At 35.5% G+C, this 26,115-nt stretch overlaps 3 protein-coding genes across 4 annotated transcripts; 1 reads left to right on the top strand and 2 right to left on the bottom strand.

Annotated features, from left to right (window-relative positions):
• Window positions 1-747: 747 nt before the first annotated feature.
• On the bottom strand, window positions 748-11,445 carry LOC116141057 (putative phosphatidylglycerol/phosphatidylinositol transfer protein DDB_G0282179). The gene is made up of 4 exons (XM_031426608.1): window positions 11,332-11,445; window positions 10,978-11,079; window positions 2,444-2,604; window positions 748-1,079 (listed from the first exon to the last, which is right to left on the bottom strand). Exons 1-4 carry the CDS (start codon window positions 11,429-11,431, stop codon window positions 972-974), a joined length of 471 nt encoding a protein of 156 aa, XP_031282468.1. The 5' UTR covers window positions 11,432-11,445; the 3' UTR covers window positions 748-971.
• A 1,541-nt stretch (window positions 11,446-12,986) lies between these two features.
• LOC116141056 (probable receptor-like protein kinase At1g49730) lies at window positions 12,987-16,190 on the top strand. Of its 2 annotated transcripts, none has more exons than XM_031426607.1 (7): window positions 12,987-13,147; window positions 13,697-13,952; window positions 14,792-14,844; window positions 14,932-14,999; window positions 15,393-15,487; window positions 15,597-15,666; window positions 15,763-15,924. In XM_031426607.1, exons 1-7 carry the CDS (start codon window positions 13,084-13,086, stop codon window positions 15,790-15,792), a joined length of 636 nt encoding a protein of 211 aa, XP_031282467.1. In that variant the 5' UTR covers window positions 12,987-13,083; the 3' UTR covers window positions 15,793-15,924. The 2 variants fall into 2 exon arrangements, with proteins under 2 accessions (XP_031282467.1, XP_031282466.1); XM_031426606.1 differs by having other exon boundaries at window positions 12,989-13,147; window positions 15,393-15,482; window positions 15,763-16,190.
• A 2,703-nt stretch (window positions 16,191-18,893) lies between these two features.
• Window positions 18,894-21,285, bottom strand: LOC116141053 (dnaJ protein homolog). The gene is made up of 6 exons (XM_031426604.1): window positions 20,987-21,285; window positions 20,420-20,585; window positions 20,171-20,309; window positions 19,796-20,072; window positions 19,504-19,702; window positions 18,894-19,409 (listed from the first exon to the last, which is right to left on the bottom strand). Exons 1-6 carry the CDS (start codon window positions 21,134-21,136, stop codon window positions 19,087-19,089), a joined length of 1,254 nt encoding a protein of 417 aa, XP_031282464.1. The 5' UTR covers window positions 21,137-21,285; the 3' UTR covers window positions 18,894-19,086.
• Between the last annotated feature and the right edge of the window lie 4,830 nt (window positions 21,286-26,115).

The raw sequence follows: 26,115 nt of genomic DNA on the forward strand, positions 1-26,115 counted from the left end.
ACAGATAATACGGTAAGGTTATTATAGTGTTGAATAACCCTGTCGAAAGGCAATGGCTGATCTCACTTGTCAAGGTTGTTTGCCGACAACCTGGTGCAACGCATGGGTGCCTACTAGAGGCAAGTTCATTGGACAGACCCACCAAAGGATTTCATATACAAATTTATGATTTCATGAAATAAGAAGGCAGCATGCATTTTCTTCAAATAGTCACCACCAGATTTTCAGCTTACCCAGACATGGACAAGTTGCCGGAAAATCGTATTTTCGCGTCTGAAAAACCAAACACCGACACACAATTCTGCCCGGCGGTTGTCTAGGCATCTTACTCGGCAACGAGTTGTGCAATCATGGATCAGATAAACGCAGTAAATAATTGGTAGAAGTTAGAGAAAAATTTTGGCTGAAAAGAAAAGTTGGGAAGCCATTAATTATCTAGGGGAAGAATCTGTAGTTGGGAGCATTCATTCAATATAATCGACGTGCGCCTTACCATATTACTACATTATGACGAATGAAACATCACCGATTCAACCAAGCAAAAAGTTTTAGGTGACACTTTAGTGACCATAGCTCCAATTGTTTCCGGAAACGTTTTTGGCATCTAGTATTTGCAGATGTTAACACAAATTTATTAACCATAAATTATTGTATTTGGGGCAAGTTCGTTTTCATTTTATTTGGATTAGCTACTGTCTGCAAGTAAGTATTACTATTATCTTATCTGTTGTTTGAAACCTTCGGGAAGAAGATGATAAGGTAAAACTTTGAATTATTAGCTGAAGAAGATAGGAGTTGAGTATTTTAATTTACTCGTAAACGGTAAAACCATTCAACAACAATGGCCCTGTCTTTATATGCTACACACAACGCGCTGTTTGGGACACTTCTTTGGATAGCAGTAAGTGTTTTTATGTACAAAGACCTAAAACTTATATTCAACCACGCAATTACATCGCACGCTTTTTGGCTCAGCTATCGGAGATCAACGATCCAAAACCGATTTTGAAATTGAAGCTAAAGCAAGACAACTTTTGGTTGTTCTTGTCCTCCATTGTCATCTTAAGTTTGTAAGAGCCCTGTAGAAACCACACCCATATTAAACAATTGAACAAATTGTAAGAAAAAATTAATTATCAAATTAACTTCCAATTTGGCTACTAAAGAAATATTGTACTAATTTTCACTTCCACCAAATACTATCTTAAATTTGAAAATCAAATAAAAACGAGCAGCCAACAGCAGTAGTCAGAAGATGTTCATAAGAAGCAAAATGGGATTAATTATAGAACATAGGAGCTCGATGACCAAAGTTGGTGGGTGAAAATATTGTTATTGGGATCTAACTCCCAGAGAAAGGGGCCAATGAAAATAGTAGTGTTCAGCAAAAGTAAAGAACCAGATAAACTTAATTTTAAAAATAGCAACAAGCAAAGTTTTTTCCAAAAAGCAAACTAGTTTCTTTATCAAAGGATAGAAGAAATTGCGATGTAAAGTGTAACTACAACAATATTTATCCTATTTGTGGACACGTGATGTAAAAGCAAGACACTGAAAGTAGTTTCGACTAAGGATAATGTTTCTGGTTCCAAACAAGACAAGTAGGATTCTAGTTATGCTAGCATTAGAATTAAGAAGTACGAGCTGCTACTGTAACTTGTCATACTTCCCGTAATCATACATTTGGACATCAACAAAATGTGTGGGAAAAAATAAAAAATCAGAAAAATAAGATTTTTTTCTCATTATTTTGTTTTTTCTTTCCACCTCTAGGAATCAAAGGCAGCATAGAAGGTGGTGACACATGATCCAGCTTAAGGATAAAAGATGGTTCCAGCTACAAGCTTAAATTAAGGAGCACAACTAAAGAGCCCTTCCGCACATGCAGGCTAATACTTTATCGGGTATATTTTTTTTTTTTTTTTTTTTTTTGGTAAATATTCGTTGCTTAACATTATTGCTTCTGTTTTGCTGTATTTCCAGTTTTGAGGGAAGTATTCCATGTTCCTTGTCTTACCCTTAACTTCTAAAAGATATACTTCATTAACTTCAGAGATTAAATTGGGATGTAAAGTTTCACTAAGAAAAAGAATGGATGAAAACAAACACCTCCATACACTCATTTGCTTATCTATCATTTTCTGTTTGCTCCAAATTTGATCAACAAAAGCATTTAAGGCCTCTATGTCCCCCCTAGGTAGGTGTATTTTCTTCTTCTTATGAACAAATTCTCCTATTCCGCAAGGTTACTTGAAAAATAAGAAAAAATGCCCACATACCTCTGCCAACGCCAATGTTCATAACTTAGTATCAGCGTCTAGTTATTTTGGGCATTTTAATGCATCGTGATAGAAGTTGATACTTTAACATGGCCTAATAGTTTGGGGGTACCTATGATGGTCTCATAAATCACAATGTTTTAAGTCATAGAGATGAAACTTACTGGAGGAGTGAAACCAGGCAAAGTCTGGGTGTGAGACAGCACAAAGTCTCCTTCAGCAACAGGACAGGACAATTCTTGGCAAAGATCATGTGTTTCTTGATGGACATGCACTCCAAAGTAAGAAACGTCAATCACCACTTTCCCACCAGGGATAGCTTGAGCTGTGAAAAGGGACACAATAAGTTTATTGATGAAACTCCAAGGGACACATCAAGGGAATGTAAACACAAAAAGTAGCTTCATATATGACAGACCTATTAATAAAGTCTACCAGCTGAAGGGGCATAAGGGGCACAAGGGCAAAAGGGTGCTGGTAGTGTGAGTGAGCTATAAAGAGGGAATGTGCTAGTGAAGGTTTGTTATGGAATATCCACGTGTCAGGGAATATAGTTTGTTAGAGGGAGGATAATTCAGTAGATTAAATAGAATAAAAAGGGAGCTTTATTCTTAGGGAAAGTTAAGTATATTTTTTTTGAGGGTCATTAAGGGAGGTCCCCAACTTCTCGAATTGCTGGGAATTATCTGTTCTTGGTTTTGGTTGGTTGTTTGTGGAACTATTTCTTGTTAAGTTTTCTCTTCTTCAATACAGTATTTGATTAATTGTTGGGTGTTTGTCCATTCTTTGTATTTTGGATTGTTTGCAGCTGGATTTGATTTAATTTGACAGGGGTTCCCATCAATATTCATACATTAATGTGTGCTATAAGAAGGTAAAATATATGGACCAAAAAGACCAAGGACATCCAGAAATGAGAAATCTTCATCTGAGAACCAATTGCCCCAACCCAACAATTTGAATTTAGCTCTATGGGTGGAAATATGATCTAACATCAAAATTTAAAGTAAAATGATAATCTACAACTTTAAGTCAGTATATGAGCAGCTGCCAAAACTTTGAAAGATGACATGATTATGCAGTTTGACCCAGCAATAAGGGAATCACAATATGCCAATTTCCCTAGACCAAAAAAGGGTTCTAATTAGACAATAAAAATATTGACATGATTAAAATAAATTTTAAATATACTAGGACAATTTGCTTGTTCTCTATATACTGTTGAGAAAATCAAATCAGATGTAGTGGCAAATAAATCTAATCATGCTATCTTACCATCACATCTCATTATACTTGTATTTTTGGATTTCCACTTCCAGAATCAATCAAATTTTCAAAGAAATTATTGAGTGAAAAATCATAACATAGTAAATTGATATCAAATGAGTCGGTGCACATAGCCACCAATACTTGTTTTATTATCAAGACCCTAGACTTTAAATTCAAACAACTCATTTTCCGTCTTTTATCCACTTTTTCCTTTCTCGATGAATGTCATCCATGATAAATGCCATTAGACACCATATTGCTATGTAGTCGACACTGCAAAAGGAACAAATGGCGTGATTGTCAACTAACAAAAGCCTAGCCTATTGGGTGGTGTTACCTACCCACCCTTACAAGCCCAAAACTCAATCAATTTCAATCCAACATGGGATCACAACACAAGGAGACATTGACTATGACTCAGTAATATATCAAAGTTATTGTCCACAATTAGAAATTTGCTCTAGGATAATAAAAAGAAGAGAAGAAAGGTATCACATTACATCCTGTAATCGTGAAATACTACAAGCTTATGAAGATAAGTGCTACTGAAGTTCATAACACTTGAATACTATGAACTTGGAACTCATCTTATAAAGAGCTTGAACTCTAAAATTCTAAAACTGCATCACAATCCAATATCACCATGAAAATTACAAATGATGTAATCATCACAATTACCACATCCTGTAAAAGTACGAGATAGAATCATTACTAAAATGCTTATAATTGCCACCGTTAATATAACGATTACCATAGTCACAACAACTACCAAAAGCAGCGTCATTGTCACCATGACCATTAGTGATTTACTTTACAAACATTTCGTATTATTACCAGTAGCCACTATCTTAAACTCCAAGACCAACAAGTACCACAGATATAACTATAGAGAAAACACCACAGTCGATGTCATAATCCTAGTAACCATTATTAGTACTACTGATTTTATCATAGGGAATTTCTTATACTTACAATTGTAAATCATTCTACTTGATGGAAATTCAATATATTGTTTTCTATATGAAACTCTGAACTGACACGATGCCGTTCCCTGTCTTTCAGATTTTAATTGTTACACTAAGAATTAGTTAAATCAAATTAAATTTAATAGTAACAGTTTAGCTGAACTACATCAGTTATAACTTAATTACAAATAATTAAACTCTGCAGATTTTCATTCCTGTCAAATAGTACCTTGACAACTGTTTGCGTTACGTTCACCTAGTGAGTCACAATATAAACTCATGACATTTGGAGAGAGAAAGAGAAGGATGGAGGAAAAAATTGTTACTAAACAATGCAGGACAGGACTGAAGGTTTAAGAAAGCAAACCAATTAAGCCACTACACTGTAGGCAAATGCCAGAGCAACATAGAATATGACTTGTGCAGTGATTAACACTTTAGTCTCTAAGGTTTTAAGGGTGTCAATTATGTCAAATATGCAATATAATAACACTGACTGAAGTCCAATTTTTTTCTAAAACCTTTAAATCAACTACAATGAGCCAATTCCTCTTTTATTTGTATGCTTTCTCATCAAGTTAATCAGCCAAGTGAGTTGATGGTTTGATAAATGCAATGATTAATTAAAGCCTTCATTTATAAATAGTGTCCTTATGGATTCGCAAGAAATCAATGTCACTAAATATCAAATGAAAATATATATGTTTCTGGTTAGCACATATTCACCAACTGACAAATGTGGTTGCATTCACCTTGCATGAACGAGATGGAGGATGGATCCAAATTTTGTGATTAAATACCCCTTTTTATCATCATCATCATACCACAACCACTTTTCCTATCTACAATTATACTTCCCAATGTTTTATTTACATTTTTCTTTTTTTTTTTTTTTGCTTCTCTTTTTCTTTTTTAAAAATAAAATGTTTTCCCAATGTCAAGAAGAGATTCAATCTCTCTCTATAATGAAAAGCCAACTTCATCTTATAAAACAAATGCTGTGGAATAAAAACTGCCCTGTGCCAATACATAATGGCTCCAACATCACAGCGGCCACACCACAACAGACTAGACAAGCATGCCTAAAGTTTAGAAACAAGATGTTTAGTAAATTTGTTGTATTTGGATACTTGATTAAGTCTATCTATATCTTTGACATCTTTTTTGAAGATGCAATCTTCATAGTAGCTGAAGGGGGTGTTTACATCCTTGTATGTGATTTCTTTCCTTTCTCTTCTCAATGACCAAAAAACTAAAAGGGGAAGAGAAAGAAAAACCATAGACATGTAGAGAAATTCAATAATTTCTTTCCTTTATTTTCTAAAATGGATATATAATTTAATCATTTTGGATACTCCCCACATATGTGTATCACACCTATCTTTAAATGACATTATCAAACATAAGAATAGATTAACTAGTGTCATGATACAACAAATAAATCCTGTGCAAGTGATACAACACGCGAAGTGCAGATGTACAAGAGGCGTGGGAAGGAGCACCAGGGGATCAATAGTATTAAAAGAAGCAACTAAAGTGGGAATTGAAGTAGTGGGACAGGTGGCGAAAGATTACTGGAGGAGGGATAAATTCTGTTAGTAGAAGAAAGAATAAAGGGAACAGCAGAGGGTAAATAGGCATCCAGAAAGAAGTTAGGAAAATGGGAGGTAGCTGGCCCTCAAAGTCAGCATATCGGTTTCTTAGTTCTAGTCTTGGTTTCTCTTATTTTCATTGTCGTTAATTAAATCCAGTACTTCTTTTATTTGAGATACGATCTAGAGTGGTGTAAACTAAGTACAAATGAAATACACTCTTTGTATTTTGGAACTCTAGAGGTTGCTATGAACTGCTGTTTGTTTCTGTCATGAGCTATTGTATGTGGGAATGATTGAGAAATCTGGGTAGGTTCGAAACAAATTGGTATCAGAGCAGGTGGTTGTGGGTGGTTTGGTAGCAACAAGAAGGAATCTAGGCTTGAAAATGTGGAACGGGAGCTACACAAATTGGGCATGGTATGGGGACAATTCGTGAATGCATGGTAGAGATACAGAGTTGGATGAGGAGAAAGGATGAAGAAGAAGTGGACGTGGGGAACAGAATTCATCCAGAAACATGAAAATCAGGAAGAGGAGAATCAAAACAGAGTAAGTGGATCAGGGAGTTTGGGACAAAGTCAGAGTGAGTTGGGAGGAAGAAAACTGAATTACCCATTTGTGGGTGAAGATCCTTACGGGTGGATCTTTAGAATTGAAAGGTATTTTTCTCTGAATGGAATTCCTGACGATGGTAAGCTAACAGCTGCGGCAGTGTGCATGGAAGGGGAAGCCATTAACTGGTATCAATGGATGGAAGTCAGAGCACCTGTAACCTCGTGGCCATCGTTAAACTGCTTTAATTCAGAGATTCAGCGGATCTCAAGAGAGTAACCTTATGAAACTCTAATGGCCCTGAAGCAAAACAGTACAGTCGCTGATTACAGAAGAAGATTCGAAGCTGTAGTGCTGTTGGGTGAAGAGAAGGAAGAGATCCTGAACGCTGCGTTTTTGAATGGGTTAAAGGCAGAAATTCGGGCTGAGCTGAGGTTGATCCAGCATTTCTCTTCTCCAAACAATAGAAAGAGCCCACAGAGTAGAGGAACGTAACTGGGCTTTAGAAGAACTTAAGACAGGTCCAGCAAGAGCAATAGGTGGAAGGGCCTGGATTAAATGTCGAGTCAAACAATATTGGATCCAGGAGTTTCAACCCGATAACCACCCGACCCGAAGATTCATTTAAAGCCCCAAATTTGACTGAATCCCTAAAATCGAACTCCTTCTCAAATTCTTTCTCAATTCATTCTCAAATCCCGGGCGAAGAAACGCAGAGGGTACTGCGCTGGGTTCATCCAAATTCTCTCCTTGCGAATACACCTCTACAAACTTCAGATCCTTCGACAGAAACCATCCACCGCGACGTGAATTTCCCTTTCGAAAAATGACGAAGGCCAAAATATAGAAGAAAAGAGAGAAAGGGTTGTGCTTCAAGTGATGGGAAGTATTTTGGCCATAGTGTGGTGAGAAGCAATTTCAAGTAATCCTGTTGAGGAGAAGAAGAAGATTTGGATCCGGGGGAAGTGGAAACCAGTGAAGGAACGACGGCAGAACAAATCCAAGGTAATGTTGAACTTTCCTTAGCTCGGTTGTGGGAATCAATGGCCAAAAACGATGAAGTTGAAGGGCAGTATTATGGGTCAGGAGGTTATTATCTTGATTGACAGTGGGGCTTCCCACAATTCATTAGCGAGAGTTGGTAGAGAAGCTGGGTATTGCTGTAGAAAGAACACAGGCGTTTGGAGTGAGAGTTGGTGATGGATATAAAGTCCGATGTGAGGGAGAGTGTAAGGCAGTATGTTTGGGAGTCCAGAGGGTACAAATAATTCAAGATTTTTTTCCCTTTGAAATGAGTAGTGCAGATGTAGTGTTAGGCATGGCTGGCTAGAACATAGGGGAAACTACAATGAATTGTAGGCAGCAGGTGATGAAATTTAAATTGGGTGAGGAAACGTGACAATTTAGGGGATCTGCACTAGCAAAACAATGGTTTCCTTGAAAGCCATGATCCGAACGTTGAGGAGTGAGGGAAATGGACAGGGTGAATTTGGGCAGCTGCAAAACAGTCAGATGAAGAGGTCAATGTCAGTAGCACGTCATTTCCAGTGTTAGAAACATTTAGATCCGTATTTGAGCCTCTACCGGATTTGCCCTAGCAGACCCCCGGACCAGCAATTAGGTTACTACCAGATGCCCAACCCCCAAACCTTAGGCCTTATAGATATCCGTTTTACCAAAAACGGAATTGAGAAAATCATTGGGGAGATGTTTGCCTCAGGAATTATTAAGCCGAGTATCAGTCCTTTTTCCAGTCCAGTGTTGTTGGTTAAGAAAAAGGATGGTGGTTGGAAGTTTTGTGTAGACTATAGGGCACTCAATAAACTGACCATTCCGACGATTTCCCATTCGGCCATTGATGAATTGTTCGACGAACTTGGGGAGCTGAGGTATTTTCCAAGCTGGACTAAAGTCTGGCTACCATCAAATCAGAGTGCGCTCTGAAGACACGCACAAGACGGCTTTCCGCACTCATGAAGGGCATTACGAATTCCTAGTTATGCCCTTCGGATTGACCAACGCCCCATCCACATTCCAAGCTTTGATGAACGAGGTATTCAGGTCTTACTTCGGAAATTTATTCTGTTTTTTTTTTTATGATATTCTTTGTACAGCAAGTCAATGGAAGACCACATGAGCACCCTCAGTCTCACATTTCAGAAGCTACGGAACACCAATTAGTGGCTAACCGAAAAAAATGTTCCTTCGGGCAACCCAATTAAAATATTGGGCATTTATTTCAGCAGACGGATTGGCTGGGGATCCCTCTAAAATTGAGAGTATTGTCGACTGGCCCCGCCCGAAAGATATTAAAACACTAGAGGGTTCCTTGGACTGACCGGATACTACAGACGATGTCAAAAGGTACGGTAAAATGCCACTTCCCGAAACCTGTTTAAAAAGGATGCCTTCATTTGGGGGATGACCGCGCGCGCCATTTGAAGCTCTAAAATTGCCCTGACCAGTGTACCAGTGCTACGAATGCCGGATTTCTCTAAACAGTTTGTTATTGAAACGGACGCATCAAGGTGTGGGTTGGGAGCTGTCTTAATGCAGGAAGGGAGGCCTTTGCATTTTAGTAAAGGACTGTCAGCCAATTCGAAACTCAAACCAGTTTATGAAAGAGAATTGATGGCTATTGTATTAGCAGTACAGAAACCATTGCTGAAATACAAAAACCATAACTCTCCGGTGGATGAAGTTAATCCACAAATGTAGACCCGCAACAGCATTTTACTTGAGCTTAAGGAGAATCTGCACAAAGCTCAAAACCGCATGACAAACTTCTGCCAATGCAAAGAGAAGGGATGTCAGTTTGAAGTGGGGGAATCGGCCTACCTGAAGCTACAGCCTTACCGTCTGAAATCTAGCTTTCCGCATTAATGAAAGCTAAGTCCCAGGTTTTATGGCCCCTTCCAAGTCCTTGAGAAAATTGGTTCAGCCGCTTACAGGTTAGACCTACCAGAAACTGCCCATATCCATAATGTATTTCATGTGTCTCAACTCAAAAAGGCCAATTTCATCACCACATATTCAGCCTCTTCCGATTCACTGAATGAGGACTTGGTCTTAGTTGTTGAACCAGAGGAAGTGCTTAAGCTCCGCCGGTTACTCAATGGAGAAAGGGAGGCTCTTGTTAAGTGAACGGGGTTACCCCACCAGAGAACACTTGGGAAGAATATGACACCCTGAAACTGCATTCCTTCATTCCACCTTGAGGACAAGATGGCTCTCCTTCGGAGGGTATTGATACAACACGCGAAGTGCGGGTGTACAAGAGGCGTGGGAAGGAGCACCAGGGGATCAATAGTATTAAAAGAAGTAACTAAAGTGTGAATTGCGGGAGTGGGACAGGTGGCGAAAGATTACTAGAGGAGGGATAAATTCTGTAAGTAGAAGAAATGAATAAAGGGAGCAGCAAAAGGGTAAATAGGCATCCAGAAAGAAGTTAGGAAAAGGGGAGGTAGCTGGCCCTCGAAGTCCAGCATATCGGTTTCTATTATGTTCTAGTCTTGGTTTCTCTTATTTTCATTGTTGTTAATTAAATCCAGTACTTCTTTTATTTGAGATACGATCTAGAGTGGTGTAAACTGAGTTATCAATGAAATACACCTCTTCTGTTATTTTGGAACTCTAGAGGTTGCTATGAACTGCTGTTTGTTTCTGTCATGAGCCATTGTATGTGTGAATGATTGAGAAATCTGGGTAGGTTCGCAACAGCAAGCAAACTCCACATAGAATAGGAGATATTCTTGAAATTAATCGACCCCAGAAAAACGACAAAGGAATCCATTGCTATACAAAGGACTTAGAAAGTTTAAGAATCAGATTGACTGTAACTCAGGTTCGTTTGAAACAACCTCAGGTCTGAAGACCTGAACAGTCTGCACAAAGCCATGATGAATATCATACCAAATAACACACGTTATGTATTCCCAAAATGTAAAATGCACAAACACTTCTTTTATTATTCTGGACTAATATAGATACTATTGGCAAATATCCCATCATACTTTCCCAACAAAAATTTGTATTTCAAAAATCACAAAATGCTAAAGCTAAGAAGTGGATAAGATGTTGACAAACGAGTATTGAGGAGAAAAAGACAACTCGGAGACGAACAACAAAAGAGTAGTCAGTGAACACAGAATATTCAAGATAAGCGTCAACACATAATCTAAGGTAAACCAACTGAAAAAAGCGCAGAATTTCATCCTAAGACAATCAACAGATTCCCAGTTTAAGGATCCAATAAATCACTAAACTGAATCAATCAATCCCGTATATGCACCAGGTAAAACTGAATAGGAGAATTACCTGAAAAGGCAGAAATTTTAAAAGTGGCTGGTTGGCCTGTCACTACAGGGTCAGGTATTATCTCAACTCCATGGACCTTTACTTTATAATCCCCCTTCTTATCTGCAATTACAATCATTAAAAGAAGTCAAATCCAACTAAAACATATGTTTCTTATTAAATATCCATCATTTATGAGTTTAAAATAACAATAAGTCACCCAACAACATCTAAATTCTTCTAAAAGCTTCAAAAAATAATAAACCCAAAGTTAAAATTACATAAAGAAACAAAAAAAATGTAGAAACAATGGCAATGAAAATAACTGGGAAAAAAGCATTAAGAAATGAGATAGAATTAAGTGCAGAAACCGACCGCAGTATGTGACATCTATGGCTTGAATTGGAGAAAATAAAAGATAAAAAGTAACCACCGCCAATCCGGTGAGCTTGAAGAGTCCTGTTGGTTGATACATGGGCTTGAATAAAGGAGAGAAGAAGAGAGTGGAATTATCTGAGCAAGTGGTTCATGTATCTCACCGAGAAAGCTGACAACAGATAAATTCAAGAATGGTTTTGGCATAACCCTTCCTTTTCATCTTAATTATATTTGACCCTTATGTCATTAAATTTATTCATTTACCCCACACGATTTAGAAGGGTTTCTGATTTTAGGTACAACTTTTTTTGAAAACTATCTGAAGAGGGACAAAAATTGCAAAATGTTAAAAAAAACATTAAAAATAATTAAATTGAAATTGAAAAAAGAAAAACTAGTTACCAATGTTATTAGATTAGATGTAGATTGTAGACAGACACTGTTAAAATGTTAAGAATTTCAATATAAAATTAAATTAATAATTAGAGCATTTTACTAATTGACACTAACCTAAGCTTTAATAAGTTAAGATTATTCAAATAAATTTATACATTTTCTGACGAAAGCTTAAGAAGTAAGTCGAGGAGAATAAGAATAACAAATAAATTCAAAGTTTTCAAGGTAATGCAGCAACGGAATTGCGGGCAATGTGAAGTGGCAATAAAAAGAACCAAACAGGTTGACTCTGATTATGTATGTTTTTCCTACATTAATTAATTATTAACCTGTAAAAGAAGAATAGAGTATAATATCCATTGAGAGTTTAAAGTTCCACTCCACAGATGGTCAAAAAAGAAAGAAGACTAAAGAGACAAAGATAGACCCCACCAATCCATTCAAATAATTCATTCATTCATGCTCAATCTGCCTTTTTTGTATTTTAACATTGGTACATTTTTACTCTTTTATCCACTCACAAGATAATGCAAGGTCTCAAGCGGGCCTAATTATTTTATATTTTTTTAACTTTTTTTTAATTCGTTAAGAGAATTGAGACTCATCCATCTTTTATAACCTAATTTGGGATGATAATTGGAATGGTAGGGATATTTATCATAACAAAGACAAAACACATAGGAATACGAATAAATATAATATAAGACCGTGGCCACCAACTACCATGTGCTACACTACATATATGCTTTCTATCGTACACCATACTTTTACAAACTGCCATTAATTACGTGAATATTATTTTGAATTTATATTATCATTAATCATAATCTAAAAATTTATATAAAACAAAACATAGTATTATTCTTTTACTGTAAGCATAGCTTATTCCTGTATGTAAATTTTATATTTTTATTTTTTTTCTTAAACTTTGATAAATTAAAAAGAGAGTAATATGTGTTATATTTGTTCAAAAGATCTATTTGTTCAATATATATATATATATATATATATGAAGGGTTGCCAGGTCACCACCACCCACAATTAGATATCTCAATAATCGACCACCACCATCCAACGGTGAATGTTGGCCGGCAAGATAGAAGAGCCCAAGATGATCTGTCAAAATGACGTGTCATTCAAGTTTATTTTCAACGGTTCATAACTGTTTTTACCACTTTACTCAAAACTTGTTCACTTACACACAAACTCATTTAACTGCTTCTCTCTTTTGTTGTTTTATGAGTTAAAAAAAATAATAATAATAAAGCAATATATTTCTCGAAGCCTTAAAAAAGAAGATTCTGTTGTGTTCTGTTAAAACCTGCCAACCCCATGTGCTTCAAATCATAGTTAATGGATCGCTTCACCCGCAAATTCAGGCTTCTTCTTCTTGCATGGCTGCATCGATCTCGTTCTGGTATCATCTTTTTTCTCTTGTAATTTTAAGAGTGGAGTGTTTTAAGTGCAATGTTGATTTTTGGACTTCATTTTGCTGAATTTTATGTGGGTTTATGGTTATTTTTTGAGGTTTAGTTTAATTGTCTGTAAATCGATGCAATTTGAAGGATTTCAACTTGAATTTTCTGAATTGTGTAGAAAGTAGTTTCGGTTTGGCTTCAAGTTCTCTGATATGCTTCATTCTGTAGAATGTGAAGATAGTAAATACAAATTCATTTGTTCTGCACGAAATTCTGATGAATTGATCGGTTCTTTTCCTGTAAAATTGGAAAAATACCTCTATATTTTGGAGAATTATTGGAGTCTTTCTCTCAGTAACTTGAACTTTCGAATGTTAAATGTAGAAACTATTCTATTCTCTCTTAATTGTTTCACTTGAACAACCATTCTGTCATACTAAGTTTTGTGTAATGTGACTGGTGTCAAATTTATGATCTAGTCTGTGTTTTTGGGTTTAGTCAGATTTTCGTTAAACTACATATAGAATTCACCAACTTGATTGTTTCAGGCCCGATATCTTTGGTAAGGCGTTTTTCTTACAAGGAAATTAAGAGAGCAACGGATAGTTTTCACAGAACATTTTACAGAAATTCCCATGGGGCTGCTTATAAAGCAAGATTTCAAGATGGTGAGGTTGCTTTGGTAAGAGAAGTGCAAGCTTTTAATGTAGAAAAAGATGTCTTCTACAGAGACGTGCAACAATTGGGGCGTTTACATCATCGCAACCTTCTTGCACTTCGAGGGTTTTCTGCCGGACGTAAGAGGTCTGAATCCTAATTTCTAACATATTTTCCCGGTGGCGCAAGACAGAAATGGGAATTGAGCTCATTTCATAATTACAGTAGTAATCTGCGAAAATACAAACTCTCTGATCTATAAGAGATTTTTGAATTTCCTAAGTTATAGAACATTAGAGATTTCTAGCATGCCATGTGAAGACTTCAGCAGAACTCATTTTCTTTCTAGACCTTTTATTTTTGTGGGAATGCTGATGAGTTCTCGTCTAGCTAAAAAAAATGACTTGAATATCTTTTAAAATTTGTTTAGAAGTTTTGGATTAAGTCTTGGCCTGTAGTATTAGACTCAGGCGTATATTGTAAAAGGGATAAGTTACTTATGATTTCATTTGCAGGTAGGTAAAATGGTAAGAATTGAAAAAACTAGTTGTTTTTCAATATAATAAGAACAATCTATTTGCAATGTGTGTGTTTGTCAGTATGTTGGTGAAGATGTAAAAACCTTGAGAATTAGTTCTCTAAGCTCTGCATGGATATTTGATAAAGAACTGATTTGCCAAGGTCATTTAGAAGTATACATGAAAAAGATCATGTTCTGGTGTCAATGTAATATATATGATATTTAGAATGTCTAAATCAATGGTATTATACTCTGCCTATATATACACTCAGTCAGTGTTGGTTCATCAATGTAAATGGCAGATTAAGTTGTCACATCAAAGTTTTTTGTTCTTGGCATCCAATCATATGTGATTCATTCCTGTGTCCTGATTCCGTAATCTTTTCGATTAGTTGAAAGGTTATATTCCTTTTCTGCTTTTCTAATTACTATTACTTATGTTTGGACTTTGTTTTAACTTTGGCAGGTATCTTGTGTTTGATAACATAGAAAATGGAAGCTTGAAAGAACATCTTAATGGTAATCCTTAGGGCAGAACTTGTGCGAGAAAAACTTGCCCATAATTGTCAAAGTTAATTTGTGCTAACAACTATTGGTGCTTGGCAGATCCTCTTAAAACCCCCTTAAATTGGAAGACGAGGCTTCAAATAGCCATTGGTGTGGCAGCTGCACTGGTATGTTGTAAAGTTAAGCTATTATCTTCCAGAAGGCAGTCATAACCTGCATTACAGATTCTTAATATTTGTTAGTCCAAGAACCTGTCTTTTCTCAATGGGAAAGAGAATTTTTACAGAAAACATAAAGAAATGTATTAAGTCAAACCAAAAGGACTGCATTTTGCTTAATTCTTTCTTCCAGGAACTACAGATTATCTTAATTTAATCTCAATATTATCCTCAAGACACACAGCCTTTGGCACTGATGTTTATTAATGGACTTGAGGGAACAGATACACAACAATAAGCAGCTCGATCTCTATGGATATATCTTTCTAGCTTCTGTCAAAATTCATGCATAACTTACAAGTTAGTTATCTGGTATCTGATTAAGGTAATAATACACTGCAGGAATATTTGTTGCTCTTTAGTAACCCACCAATATATCATGTCTCCATCAGCTCAAGCAGTATTATGTTAGACGAAAACTTCACTGCAAAGGTTAGGTTGACAACCTCTCTTTCCGTAATAATTTTTAGCATTTTCTCATGCGGATAATTCAACTTTTTTATAATTGTGTTGTCAAATTTGCCTTTGATTTTGAATTTGTTACAGGTCTCTGATGTTGGCATTCTTAGTTCTGTTGGAAATTATGTCAGAGTGCCTAACAACTCATGTCCAGAAGGTAAATAATATTCTGCTACTAGCCTTACAAAAGGTAGACAACAAGTAATATGTCAGCAATTTATCTCAACTAAAATATTTATTCATTCTTTTGTAGATCTTAGGAGTCAGCATTGCAGTAACATAATATTTCAGCTTGGCGTGCTGATCCTGGAGCTAATAACTGGGCAGTCATCAGAGGAAGGAGGTGAAGATTTAATCCAATGGATCCAAGAATCGTGCTTGGGCAGTTCAATCCCTAGGATGATAGACCCAGATCTTGGGAATAATTATGATTCTAGAGAGCTTAAAAAGCTTCTAGCTGTAGCAAGATTATGTATTAAAACTAAGGATAAGCCAACATTTTCAATCCCACAGATATCTCGGTATCTCCAGAAGAAGGTAGATGTTCCAAGGCAACAGTATCTGCGCCCTCAGGTTTCTTTTATATGAAGTTTTCATCTTATATGAAATCAAGTTATTTGTTTCGTTTTAACTGTTGCTCTTTTCTTTTATATATAAAACTAGGTAGAACATTGACAATAATAAGTAGTTTTCACTTGGTCATTATCATGAGAATGATGCTTCGGAAGTATGCCCTGAGCCCGTGAGATTATGCTTTGGATTGGGCTTTCAAGTTTTATTTATTTTTCTTTGAATTTGCTTTAATACCCACCATTTCATTAGTCTTTTTTTTCCTTTAATTAATTAAATCTTTAAAATGTTTTCTTTTATTGAACTTTATAATGTATTTAGGCGATTCAAAAATAATGAAAGGATTTACTATATGTTTATCTAATTACGTCAGGTGTATGACCAGATTCCTGCTCTGCCCTTTTGAAATTCATGTGGGTATTATATGACCAGTCTATTGTCCTTGCGTACTTGTTTAGACCTTAGAGAAAAATTAAAATGTTTGCATATAGTTTTTGATAAAGTACTAAACAGTCACTGAAAAGGTAATCGACATATTTTTATTGGTTGCTGTATGAATGTTTATTAAATTATGTTTACAAATTGTTTTTCTATGTTATCAAAGTATTAGATTAGCGACCTCAGGTTTACTTAGAAGTTATATGATTTATATGATTTATTAGGTTTATATGGTGTTCAATAGACTCTATGGATTAATTGAGATGTTCTTAAACTGTTCAAATACCCCGGTCAAAAAAAAAAAAAAAAAAAAGTATTTAATTAGATTTAGAGTTAATGACTTTTTTTCTACCGAAATAATAATTTAATGACATTTTCTCAACCAGAGACTTTTAAAATACCATTTTACTACCCAAATTTATATTCCGATGACAAATAGAGCAAACTCGAATCAGGTTGTTGGGGCTTTTGAAAATGAGAGGCAGATAAGTCTTTTGGTGGTGGTGGTAGGTTGTATTTTAGTGGTTGGGATTGATCGAAATTTGACTTAGAATTGGGGGCTAGGAAAACCCTAATTAATCGATTGTTGGTGATTGGCGGAGGCAGCAAAAGTAGGGTTTGAGGGATTTTGGTGGGCGATGATCGGAGAAGAGAACAGTGGTGGCGTGGGGTCGCAACAATGCCAGAATTGAAAATGGAATATAAATTTAGATAGTTAAATGGTATTTTAAGAGTCTGTTGGTGGAAAAGTGTTATTAAACCATTATTTGGGTGGGAAAAAGTTGTTTACTCTAAGATTTATTGAAAAAGTGTCCACTCAGTGTGTTATTTTAACTCAAGAGTTCATAAATGTTTAGTCAACTCATTTGTGGTAATATTTGAGATTGGGTCTAGTGATGGTTATTTTTGTCATTTCGTGTTATTAAATTCCGCTATTGTTAGAACTTTTAAGTATTTTATTTAGAGTAAACGACATTTACCCACCCAAGGATTGGCGATGGCAATCGGCGATTGGCGAGCAATTGTGATCAGCGATGTTGGGAGTTTTGGTCCGGAGAAGCTGGTGATACCATTGGTGGTGTCGGGGGTGGTTTCGATGTCGGGATGAGTCGAAATTTGGATTAAACGCTCGACCAAAACTAAGAATGGTGGCCGTCAATCGAGGGCGACGAGGGGTCAATCAGGCATGGAGGTTAGGGGTTTTGATGTAGGGGTTGAGGGGATTGTAATGGTGGTGTTGGGGGGGATCGACTACACCGAGAACAAACCAGATTGGCCTGAAATTTCTAGTCCTTCGGTAGGGTGAATTTGAGATATGAGGGTTATTTCAAAATTTTTATCTTTGAAATGACCATTTTACCCTTTTAACCGTTAGATTAAACAGTTTTTAATTAATTTAAGGGTGAAAATCTGGAATTTATGAAACCATGGGTGGGAACTTGAAGATTCGCCAAACCTTGGGTGGGTAAATGTCGTTTACTCTTTTATTCATGTTGGACTTTAAGACTTTATTTTAAAAGTAATGCTACAGTTATCGAAAGTAGTGCACCGAATAACGTGACACAATCCTGACCGTCGATTAATATTAATTCATAATTAATCAACCACCAGGATTTTATCATGTCATTCGATGCATGAATTCGGTGCACTACATTCGATGACTATATTATTTTCCTTATTTTAATACTGCTTCAAGAACAACTTTACATTTTTTTTTAGAATTAATTTTCAAAATGACAATTTCAGAGTTTTTCTTAAATTTAAAGGATTTGCTAAAGCTTTTTTTTCCAAATAATGGAAGTGATTATTTTGTTAATAAGAAAAAATAGAAAGAATACTATTTTATGAGACCCAATCTAGATTTATAGAAAAAATAAGGTGGATTGTTTCAAATACTGAATACTGATACATGGAGATGGTACAAATTTAGAAAACTCTAATTTAATTTAATTCCTTCATAAAATCATAAACCTAAAACTTTGCAAATTTTCAATGGCATTTGTTGTTATAAGGAAAGTGGCATGCAGTTTTAAGAAAAGTGAACACAGAAAATATAATCCATTAAAAAAAATACACTTGGCTCAATGAGTATGCACGCAACCAACAAATTATTCATCAGTTTTCCAAATAAAATTTTTGTGTAATCTTGAATTTTACAACTAAACAATTCGTATTGTGCACACAAACAGTAAGCTATACTTATTAATCAATCTCAATTATGTAAACATCACATACAGTAAGATTAAACTAACAAAAATATCAATCTTCTTTTCTACCTGCATAAATTTCTGTCGCTTATTTTTGCCAAATAAGTTTCAGTTTGGCCTGCCATCTAAGTTTAGCCAGAAATCACAAGGTTCGATTTCAACCATCACATAACAAAAACATTAACAATTATAAAAATATGAAAATGACTGCCTTAAAAGAACTTTTAGGAATGAAAATTTGTCCCTTAAGTCTCTCCATGGTTATCTCACCACATTCCCAAGATCTCTAAGTACTAGTCACATTAGTAGCTTCAATCATGCAAGCATATTAAAGGACTCAGGTCTATCGATTTTTATCATCATCACTGTTGGGCACACTGCACCCTCTGAGGACCACCGTGCATGTCATCATCTTCATCATACGCCTCCTGACCCTGAGACTGCTGCTTCCTCCGCATCTCCTCTTCAATGTTAACATCATGCAACGTAGTTTCCTCACACTCGTCCAGCTCCATGTCAGTCAGCTCAGATGATGGCTTGGGTGGCAGAACAGCCGCTAGTGCCTTAACCTGATCTGGGGTCAGAGAATCAGGGAAGTCCACAGTAAAGTGAATGTAAAGCTTCCCTTTCATGAATGGCCTCTGGTACAAAGGCATCCCCTCATCATTAATAGCCTTGAATGAATCTGTCAAAGAGAATTACAAGTCAATGCTTAGAACAGTAATCAATACAATCTCAAACGTTCTAGAAACTTCTACAGTTATGCACCTATTACTCACCAGGCTTGACAACTTCCCCAGGGCTAGACTTGATAAGGAGCTGTCTGCCATCCAGGTGTGTCAATACAAACTGAAAACCACATAGAGCCTCAGTGAGAGACAACGTGTGCTCATAAAAGAGGTCTTCACCCTTCCTCTTGAACTTGGGATGTTCCTTCTGCTGAAGGACAAACACTATATCTCCAGTGACTGTATCAGGCTGCAGAAAACACAAATAGGGAAAACAATCAGAGCCATTACATAAAGCCAGTATACAGGGGAAGAAGCTATGCTAACCGAAACCAAGGCATACCGATTCATCAGCTTCACCAGGGAAGGTAATCTTCTGCCCATTCTGCATTCCCTTCTCAACAAAAACTTCAAGCACCTTCTTTTCTGGAACAACCTTCTCTCCCTTGCACTGTGGGCATCGATCCTTATCATCAATAGTCTCACCAGTACCCTTACATTCATTGCAAGCATGCTGCATCTGTTGAATCATAGAGGGGCCAAGGTGCCTAATTGAAACCTTCATACCAGTACCTTGGCAACCAGCACACTTCGTTGAAGCTCCAGATTTCGATCCTTTGCTGTTGTAGATCAAATATTAGTATCCCATGTGGAAAATTATTAACCATATTTGAAAAGGATCTTCAAAAGAGCATTAAAGTAAAAAAACAGTACTCACCCATTGCATTTAGAACATATCACATTTCGCGAGAGTGAGAGCTTCTTTGCGGTACCTTGGTAGAGGTCCTCAAGAGAAACCTTCAGAGGATGAACCACATCTTCTCCCCGCCTCTGTCGACGTCCTCTGCTGCTGCCACCTATTCAGAAACAAGACATTGATTCAATCACCAGTACTTGAGCACAGATGCACCGGCTAATCTAATAAAATACTCCCTCTAAATCATATAAAAGTCCATACAGTCCATACCTCCAAATGGGCTCCCACCAAAGAAAGATTGGAATATGTCAAATGGATCATGGCCACCACCACCACCACCCATTCCTTCCTTGAGTGCATCCTCACCATATTGATCATATATCTCACGTTTCTCAGGATCACTCAGAACCTCATATGCCTGAGCCAACTCCTTGAACTGCAAAAGAAACCCATTCAAGATTCATCTTTACTCATCTACAACATATTCAAACGCTAAAGACCACATCTTTTTCACATAAAATCAATCACCAGACCCATAAAACACTAATAAAGAATAAGAAACAGCAAAAAAAGAAAAAAGAAAAAAAAAAAAATCCTTTCATTACAAATTTCTCAACCATTGATCCCACAAATTCATCATTTCCCCTCTAAAATTCCTCAGAAAAGCCAAAGAAGAAAACTAATATCCACGAAAAAGAATGAATGTACAATTCCCAACAATTAATAAACCCCTAAAATCCAAAAAACACTAAAAAAAAAAACGACAGAACATTTCACCACCTAATTCATAGTACTTCACCGGACTGGCAATAATAAGATGAGTAGAAGAGAACTCACTTTCTCAGGATCGCCTCCCTTATCGGGATGGTTCTTGATTGCAGCTTTCTTGTAAGCCTTCTTCAAATCGTCCTGTGAAGCGTTCTTGGACACGCCCAGTATCTCATAGTACCTCGTGTTATCGCTTTTCTTCGGCGCTCTCCCGAACATCTTCTCTTAACACTTTCAAGATCAAAGTCAAGAACGATTAAAAAGCTTTAAACCCCAAATTCTATTCTTTTCTTCAACAGATTTTGATCCGAACACGCCAGGAATGAAGAATATCGTACAGAAAGTTCACGAGAAAAAGTTAGAGCTGTGGGGACTTTATTTATATGAAAGGTTAGTCGAATGGACGGTCCAGATTGTTTCCTTGTTTGTGGAATCCTTGGATGCGAAGGGTCTAGAATTCTCTTTATGGTGAGATCCTTTGAATGCTGTCTTCATGAGGTTGGACGGTGAAGATTTTATTCTGGAGGCTTCGTCCAAAGGATCTCATTTCATTATAAAGTCTCGTTGATTTGTATTGTTTTTGGTGTTTTTATATTGAACTATGGAAAGAATTAAGTTTGATTATGTGATTTTGGAATTTGAAGCGTTGATCAACATTTCATGATAAAGGTTATATATATATATATATAGCAAACCTCAATATTTGATGTGAACTCTTGCTAGTTGAAAATCCAACCCTAGCCCCAGTGTGTTCAGTTATTTTGTAGTGAGTACCCTCTGATTTCATAAATATCATCAATTCTCAATTCAAATTTATCAATAATTTCATCAATTTAATCTCAAAAAAACATATTAACTTCTCAACATTGTTGATTGATATCAGATTATTAAATTTGGATGAATAATAAAAACATCATTTCTTTCAAACTTAGACAGAATAACCTAATAGTTCATAAAAAAAGAAAGTTAAGAGTCGTATTTCCAAAACCAATATGTGTTCATTACAAAAAATGGCAAAAACATGAAGGTTAGAGTTAATAGTGTATACGAGTTGAGCCGAGCCGAGTATCTGCCCACTCGAGCTCAGCTCAGTTGCTATAGTTTCAAGTTCGAGCTCGACACCAAAATGGGGTCCTCGAGCTCGAGTATGCTCAAGCTCGACAACTACTCAAGAATCTTAGGCATATTGCAGTTGTCAAGCTCTAATCTAGCTTGATTAGACTGCCTCTAGTAGGTGAACAAACATAAAACCAGAATCAAACAGCTTGATCATATCATCAATTTAGCAAATGAACAAACAAACATCACAAAACATAACAAATCTTGACCCCATTTTTACAACCCATCACACTTACTCTTCCTAAATACTCAACATAAAACCAGAGAACCCTGTTCATTTCCGAACCATTACAATTTACAACCCACCCCACTTACTCTTCTTAGATACCCAAAAAGATTGCTGACAAAATTCAAAAAAACTATTCGATTTCTTGTTTTCACTTTTATCTTTGACAAACTTGAATCAAACTGTTTGATCATATCATCAATTTGAAGAATGATCACGTAATTTGGAATATATTCATATGGTCTACGTCAGAAGTGAGGACAGAGATGGAGAATGAGATCCTCGGCCGTGCCCCATCCGCGCCCATCTCATGCTTTGGATGAACTTGAAAGCTTTACAAATTAAACTAGGGAGAACGACATTTTCCCACCCCAAGGTTTGGCGAAACAACACTTTCCCATCCATAAAGTTTCAAAATGACACTTCCCACCCTTCGTCAGGTTCTGTTAGTATTTTCTGTTAATATTTGACTAAAAGACAAAAATACCCTTAAATAGTTTATTATAAATAAAAATTTAGTTAAGTGAAAGTTTTTACTCAAGTGTAAAGATACATTTTTTCCTTTGTTTATTTAATTAATTATGAATATTAACTATTAAGATTTTCTATGTTAATTAGTAAAAATGAAAAACATTTATATTAGTAGATTATTGAATAATAGTGATGAGATATTTATGACATTATAAATAAATAAATAAATATTAAGGTCATTTAACTTTAGACAATTTTATAGCATTACTCTTAACTTTTTAGTTGGGTTGATTATTTTTTCTTTTTTGACTTTTTAATATCTTACTTTTTGGCTAATTCAAAAATAAAAAAAATATATTTATAAAGTCAAATATTTAAGGGTATTTTCATCTTTTCAGTCAAATATTAACAGAAAACATAACAAATTTTGACGAAGGATGGGAAAGTGTCATTTTGAAACTTGACAGGTGAGAAAGTGTCATTTTGCCAAATCTTGGGTGGAAAAATGTCATTCTCCCATTAAACTAATACATACATTTCAACGAAATCTAATGTTACATTCTAATAAATAATATTCCACATGCACGACCAGTCGACCACTAGTTTGTTCGTTTGAGTATTAATTCAACATCATATCACCTATAAAATTACCAATAAATTTTTGTTTTACACATTTTGACTTTAAGCAAATACAAACTAGCCCTTACTTTACTCATCATCAGGATAATTTTTTCATAAAAATAATTTTAAGATCAACCATATATCTGAAAAAAAAAACCTCAAATTTCTTGTTCTAAAATATGTATTTCTCATGACAATGATGCATAAATGATGAGATGATTTAGTAAATAGTATATTAAATCAAATAAAATGACACACGTTTATAAATTGATTAACAAACCTGGTAATTAAAATTCACCTTTTTAATTAATTTAATGATAAGGAAGATAATATTAATAAATTTACCATTTAAATTTACTTCAGAGCAAGGGAGGCAAGATTAATAAATGATTAGTTTATGTAAATCCCACATGTATAATTATTTGGTTTTTACTAGAAAACCCCTATAGTTATCACAAAATTGCCCACAAGTATAAAAAATAGGAGGCTAGCCCCTATCCTGTCCAATTCTGTAAATAAAAATTCGTTAAATATAGTATTGAAATGATATCTTTGCCTTGATTAAAATTTCATAATCACTCCAAATTCATTAATTTTACATTCGTCAAACAAAATTTACAAAATTATACATTATTCTCCACAAAAAACAAAAAACAAAAAACTTCATAAAATTTTCTTATTCGACCCTTAATCTCAACAACTTTTCCAAATATCATTCTCATCCAATTTTTCATCAAGTCTCCTACATCCATGATCCAACATCAAACCCCAAATCAAAGTTTTTGCATAGACAAATCAAGTCCGGATTAAACCTTACATCAACGTCATCACTACACAATACTTCATCAAATTCATTGATCAAACAAAAAACCATCCACCAATATTGATGAGGACATGACCGAGCAACATGTTGTCGTAAAGCTGACACATGATCCTCTTCACATTCCAATGGGCCCGATTACGAGGAGTCGAGCTAAAAAGATGCAACGTGCGTTGTCAAGGATAATTGAAGAACTTGAAGCCAAGGAAGCAATGCATGAAGCCGAGTATGCCTTAGAGGGATTCAAAAAGACTGTTAACAAGATTGAAGCCCAAGTCCAAGTTTGAGGAATTGAAGACCGATTCTTGCTAGCCCTAATTGGGTCCAAGTTAGCGTCCAAGCCTTTGTTCATGGGCCTTAATAATTGTTATTTTATGTGGGCTATTTTAAGTTCTTTTAAGACTTATTTTGGTGTAATGTGTTTGAATTATTTATTTAGTAAAACCCAAGTCTTTTATTGTTTTTATTAGTTGGGTTTGGGTTAGTTATTAGGGTTAAGACCTATTAATGGGCCGTTAGCCTTACTTTGGGCTAATTAGTTAGTTATATATAGTTGTAGGCTGTTTTGGCCACACACTTTTTGGAGGAATAATTAAATATTTCGTTTTTTTTTTTTTTTTTTAAGATTGCATCTTGATCTCTAGAACTCATTAAGAATCACGAATTCTTGTGGCGTTCGTCCACGAAACTTATCAATCTAAGTCAAGATTGTGGCGTTTCAAATTATCCATACCAAGGTTTCGATAGATTCGTTTCGGGTCGCGACTCTTCAAATTATGATTGTTCCTAGATCTTTACGTTCTTGATCGGCGGGTTTCTTCGCAAATCGAAGGAGTTCGCATTAGTTGGTATCAGAGCTAGGTTCAAATCAGATCCCTTATTATTTTTTTTATTTTCTTTTGTTTCTTTTCGAGTTTTTATTCTTGTTTCGTCGTATTCAATTCGTCTTGGTTGAGTCTTGCTGAATATCTTGAATAAATCGATCATCATACTATTGAATAAATTGACCATCTTGATCAATTCGTGCACCAAATTAGGGTTTCGATTCAATTTAGTTCAAGTCATTAGGGTTCTTTGAATTTAATCCCATGTTTTGTAATCCGATCTTATGTTGAATTCATGTTATTTCATTTGGGTCTTGATTTGTAATTGACTGAATCTTGCTAGCATCTTTTCTTGATTGCAAATTAAATTCAATACAAATCAGATTTAACAAAAGTCGGCCAAGTTAAAAAAAAAAAAAAAAAAAATTGCAACATATATCAAATATGAATCTACTGTTCACGTTTAGATCTTGGTTATTAATGAGAATAAAAAATGTCATATTTACCCCCCCTTAATGTCTAGTCTTTTATACTTATTTGCTGCCTAAATATACTCATTATTATTCTATTTTGATTTAGGATGCAAATGGAGGCGTTAATTGCAAAACGGAACTAATTAAGTGAATTCAGACAGTTTTAACATTGTTTCGTAATCTGGGCATAATTCTCTCATCCGAGCTTCGATTGAGATGATTCAAAATGTTATGGAACCCAAACAAAGAGATCTACAACTTTTATGTTTTGAGTTTGGAGAGATACTCACTGCATCAAGGTTGTAATTGGGCTTAAAGTTGACGCACCTGCACTGCCGACGTTCTGGAACATTTTGCCTTATCATGCAATTCAAATAGGCAGATTATTACAAGAAGTTTTAAAGACCTATTGCACGCAAATTACAGCTGGAAACACCACTTTCTTATTTTGTATTAAGACTTTATTTTATTTTCAATTACTCAGATTAGGATAAAGGTTATTTTGGGATTTTAGCATATTTTTAGGAGATTTAGATTGAGTAGAATTAGAATTCGAATTAGAATTCGAATTAGATATTTTTAAAGGGAGATCAGATTAGGGATTACATGCTAATATTTATAACTTGGTCGAAGGAAACAAGACC

Source organism: Pistacia vera, unplaced genomic scaffold (assembly GCF_008641045.1).
Source record: "Pistacia vera cultivar Batoury unplaced genomic scaffold, PisVer_v2 Contig390, whole genome shotgun sequence".
NCBI classification, from domain to species: domain Eukaryota; kingdom Viridiplantae; phylum Streptophyta; class Magnoliopsida; order Sapindales; family Anacardiaceae; genus Pistacia; species Pistacia vera.

Coding starts and splice junctions, on each gene's coding strand:
- LOC116141057 (XM_031426608.1), bottom strand. CDS start 11,431: ATGTATCAACCAACAGGACTCTTCAAGCTCACCGGATTGGCGGTGGTT. Junction 2,605..10,977: donor TAAAATTTCTGCCTTTTCAG/GTAATTCTCCTA, acceptor CCCTTTTCACAG/CTCAAGCTATCCCTGGTGGG. Junction 1,080..2,443: donor TGCCTGGTTTCACTCCTCCA/GTAAGTTTCATC, acceptor TGGTTTCTACAG/GGCTCTTACAAACTTAAGAT.
- LOC116141056 (XM_031426606.1), top strand. CDS start 13,084: ATGGATCGCTTCACCCGCAAATTCAGGCTTCTTCTTCTTGCATGGCTG. Junction 14,845..14,931: donor CTTGAAAGAACATCTTAATG/GTAATCCTTAGG, acceptor GGTGCTTGGCAG/ATCCTCTTAAAACCCCCTTA. Junction 15,000..15,392: donor TTGGTGTGGCAGCTGCACTG/GTATGTTGTAAA, acceptor AATACACTGCAG/GAATATTTGTTGCTCTTTAG.
- LOC116141053 (XM_031426604.1), bottom strand. CDS start 21,136: ATGTTCGGGAGAGCGCCGAAGAAAAGCGATAACACGAGGTACTATGAG. Junction 20,310..20,419: donor TGGTGGGAGCCCATTTGGAG/GTATGGACTGTA, acceptor GTTTCTGAATAG/GTGGCAGCAGCAGAGGACGT. Junction 19,410..19,503: donor TGGGGAAGTTGTCAAGCCTG/GTGAGTAATAGG, acceptor TCTCTTTGACAG/ATTCATTCAAGGCTATTAAT.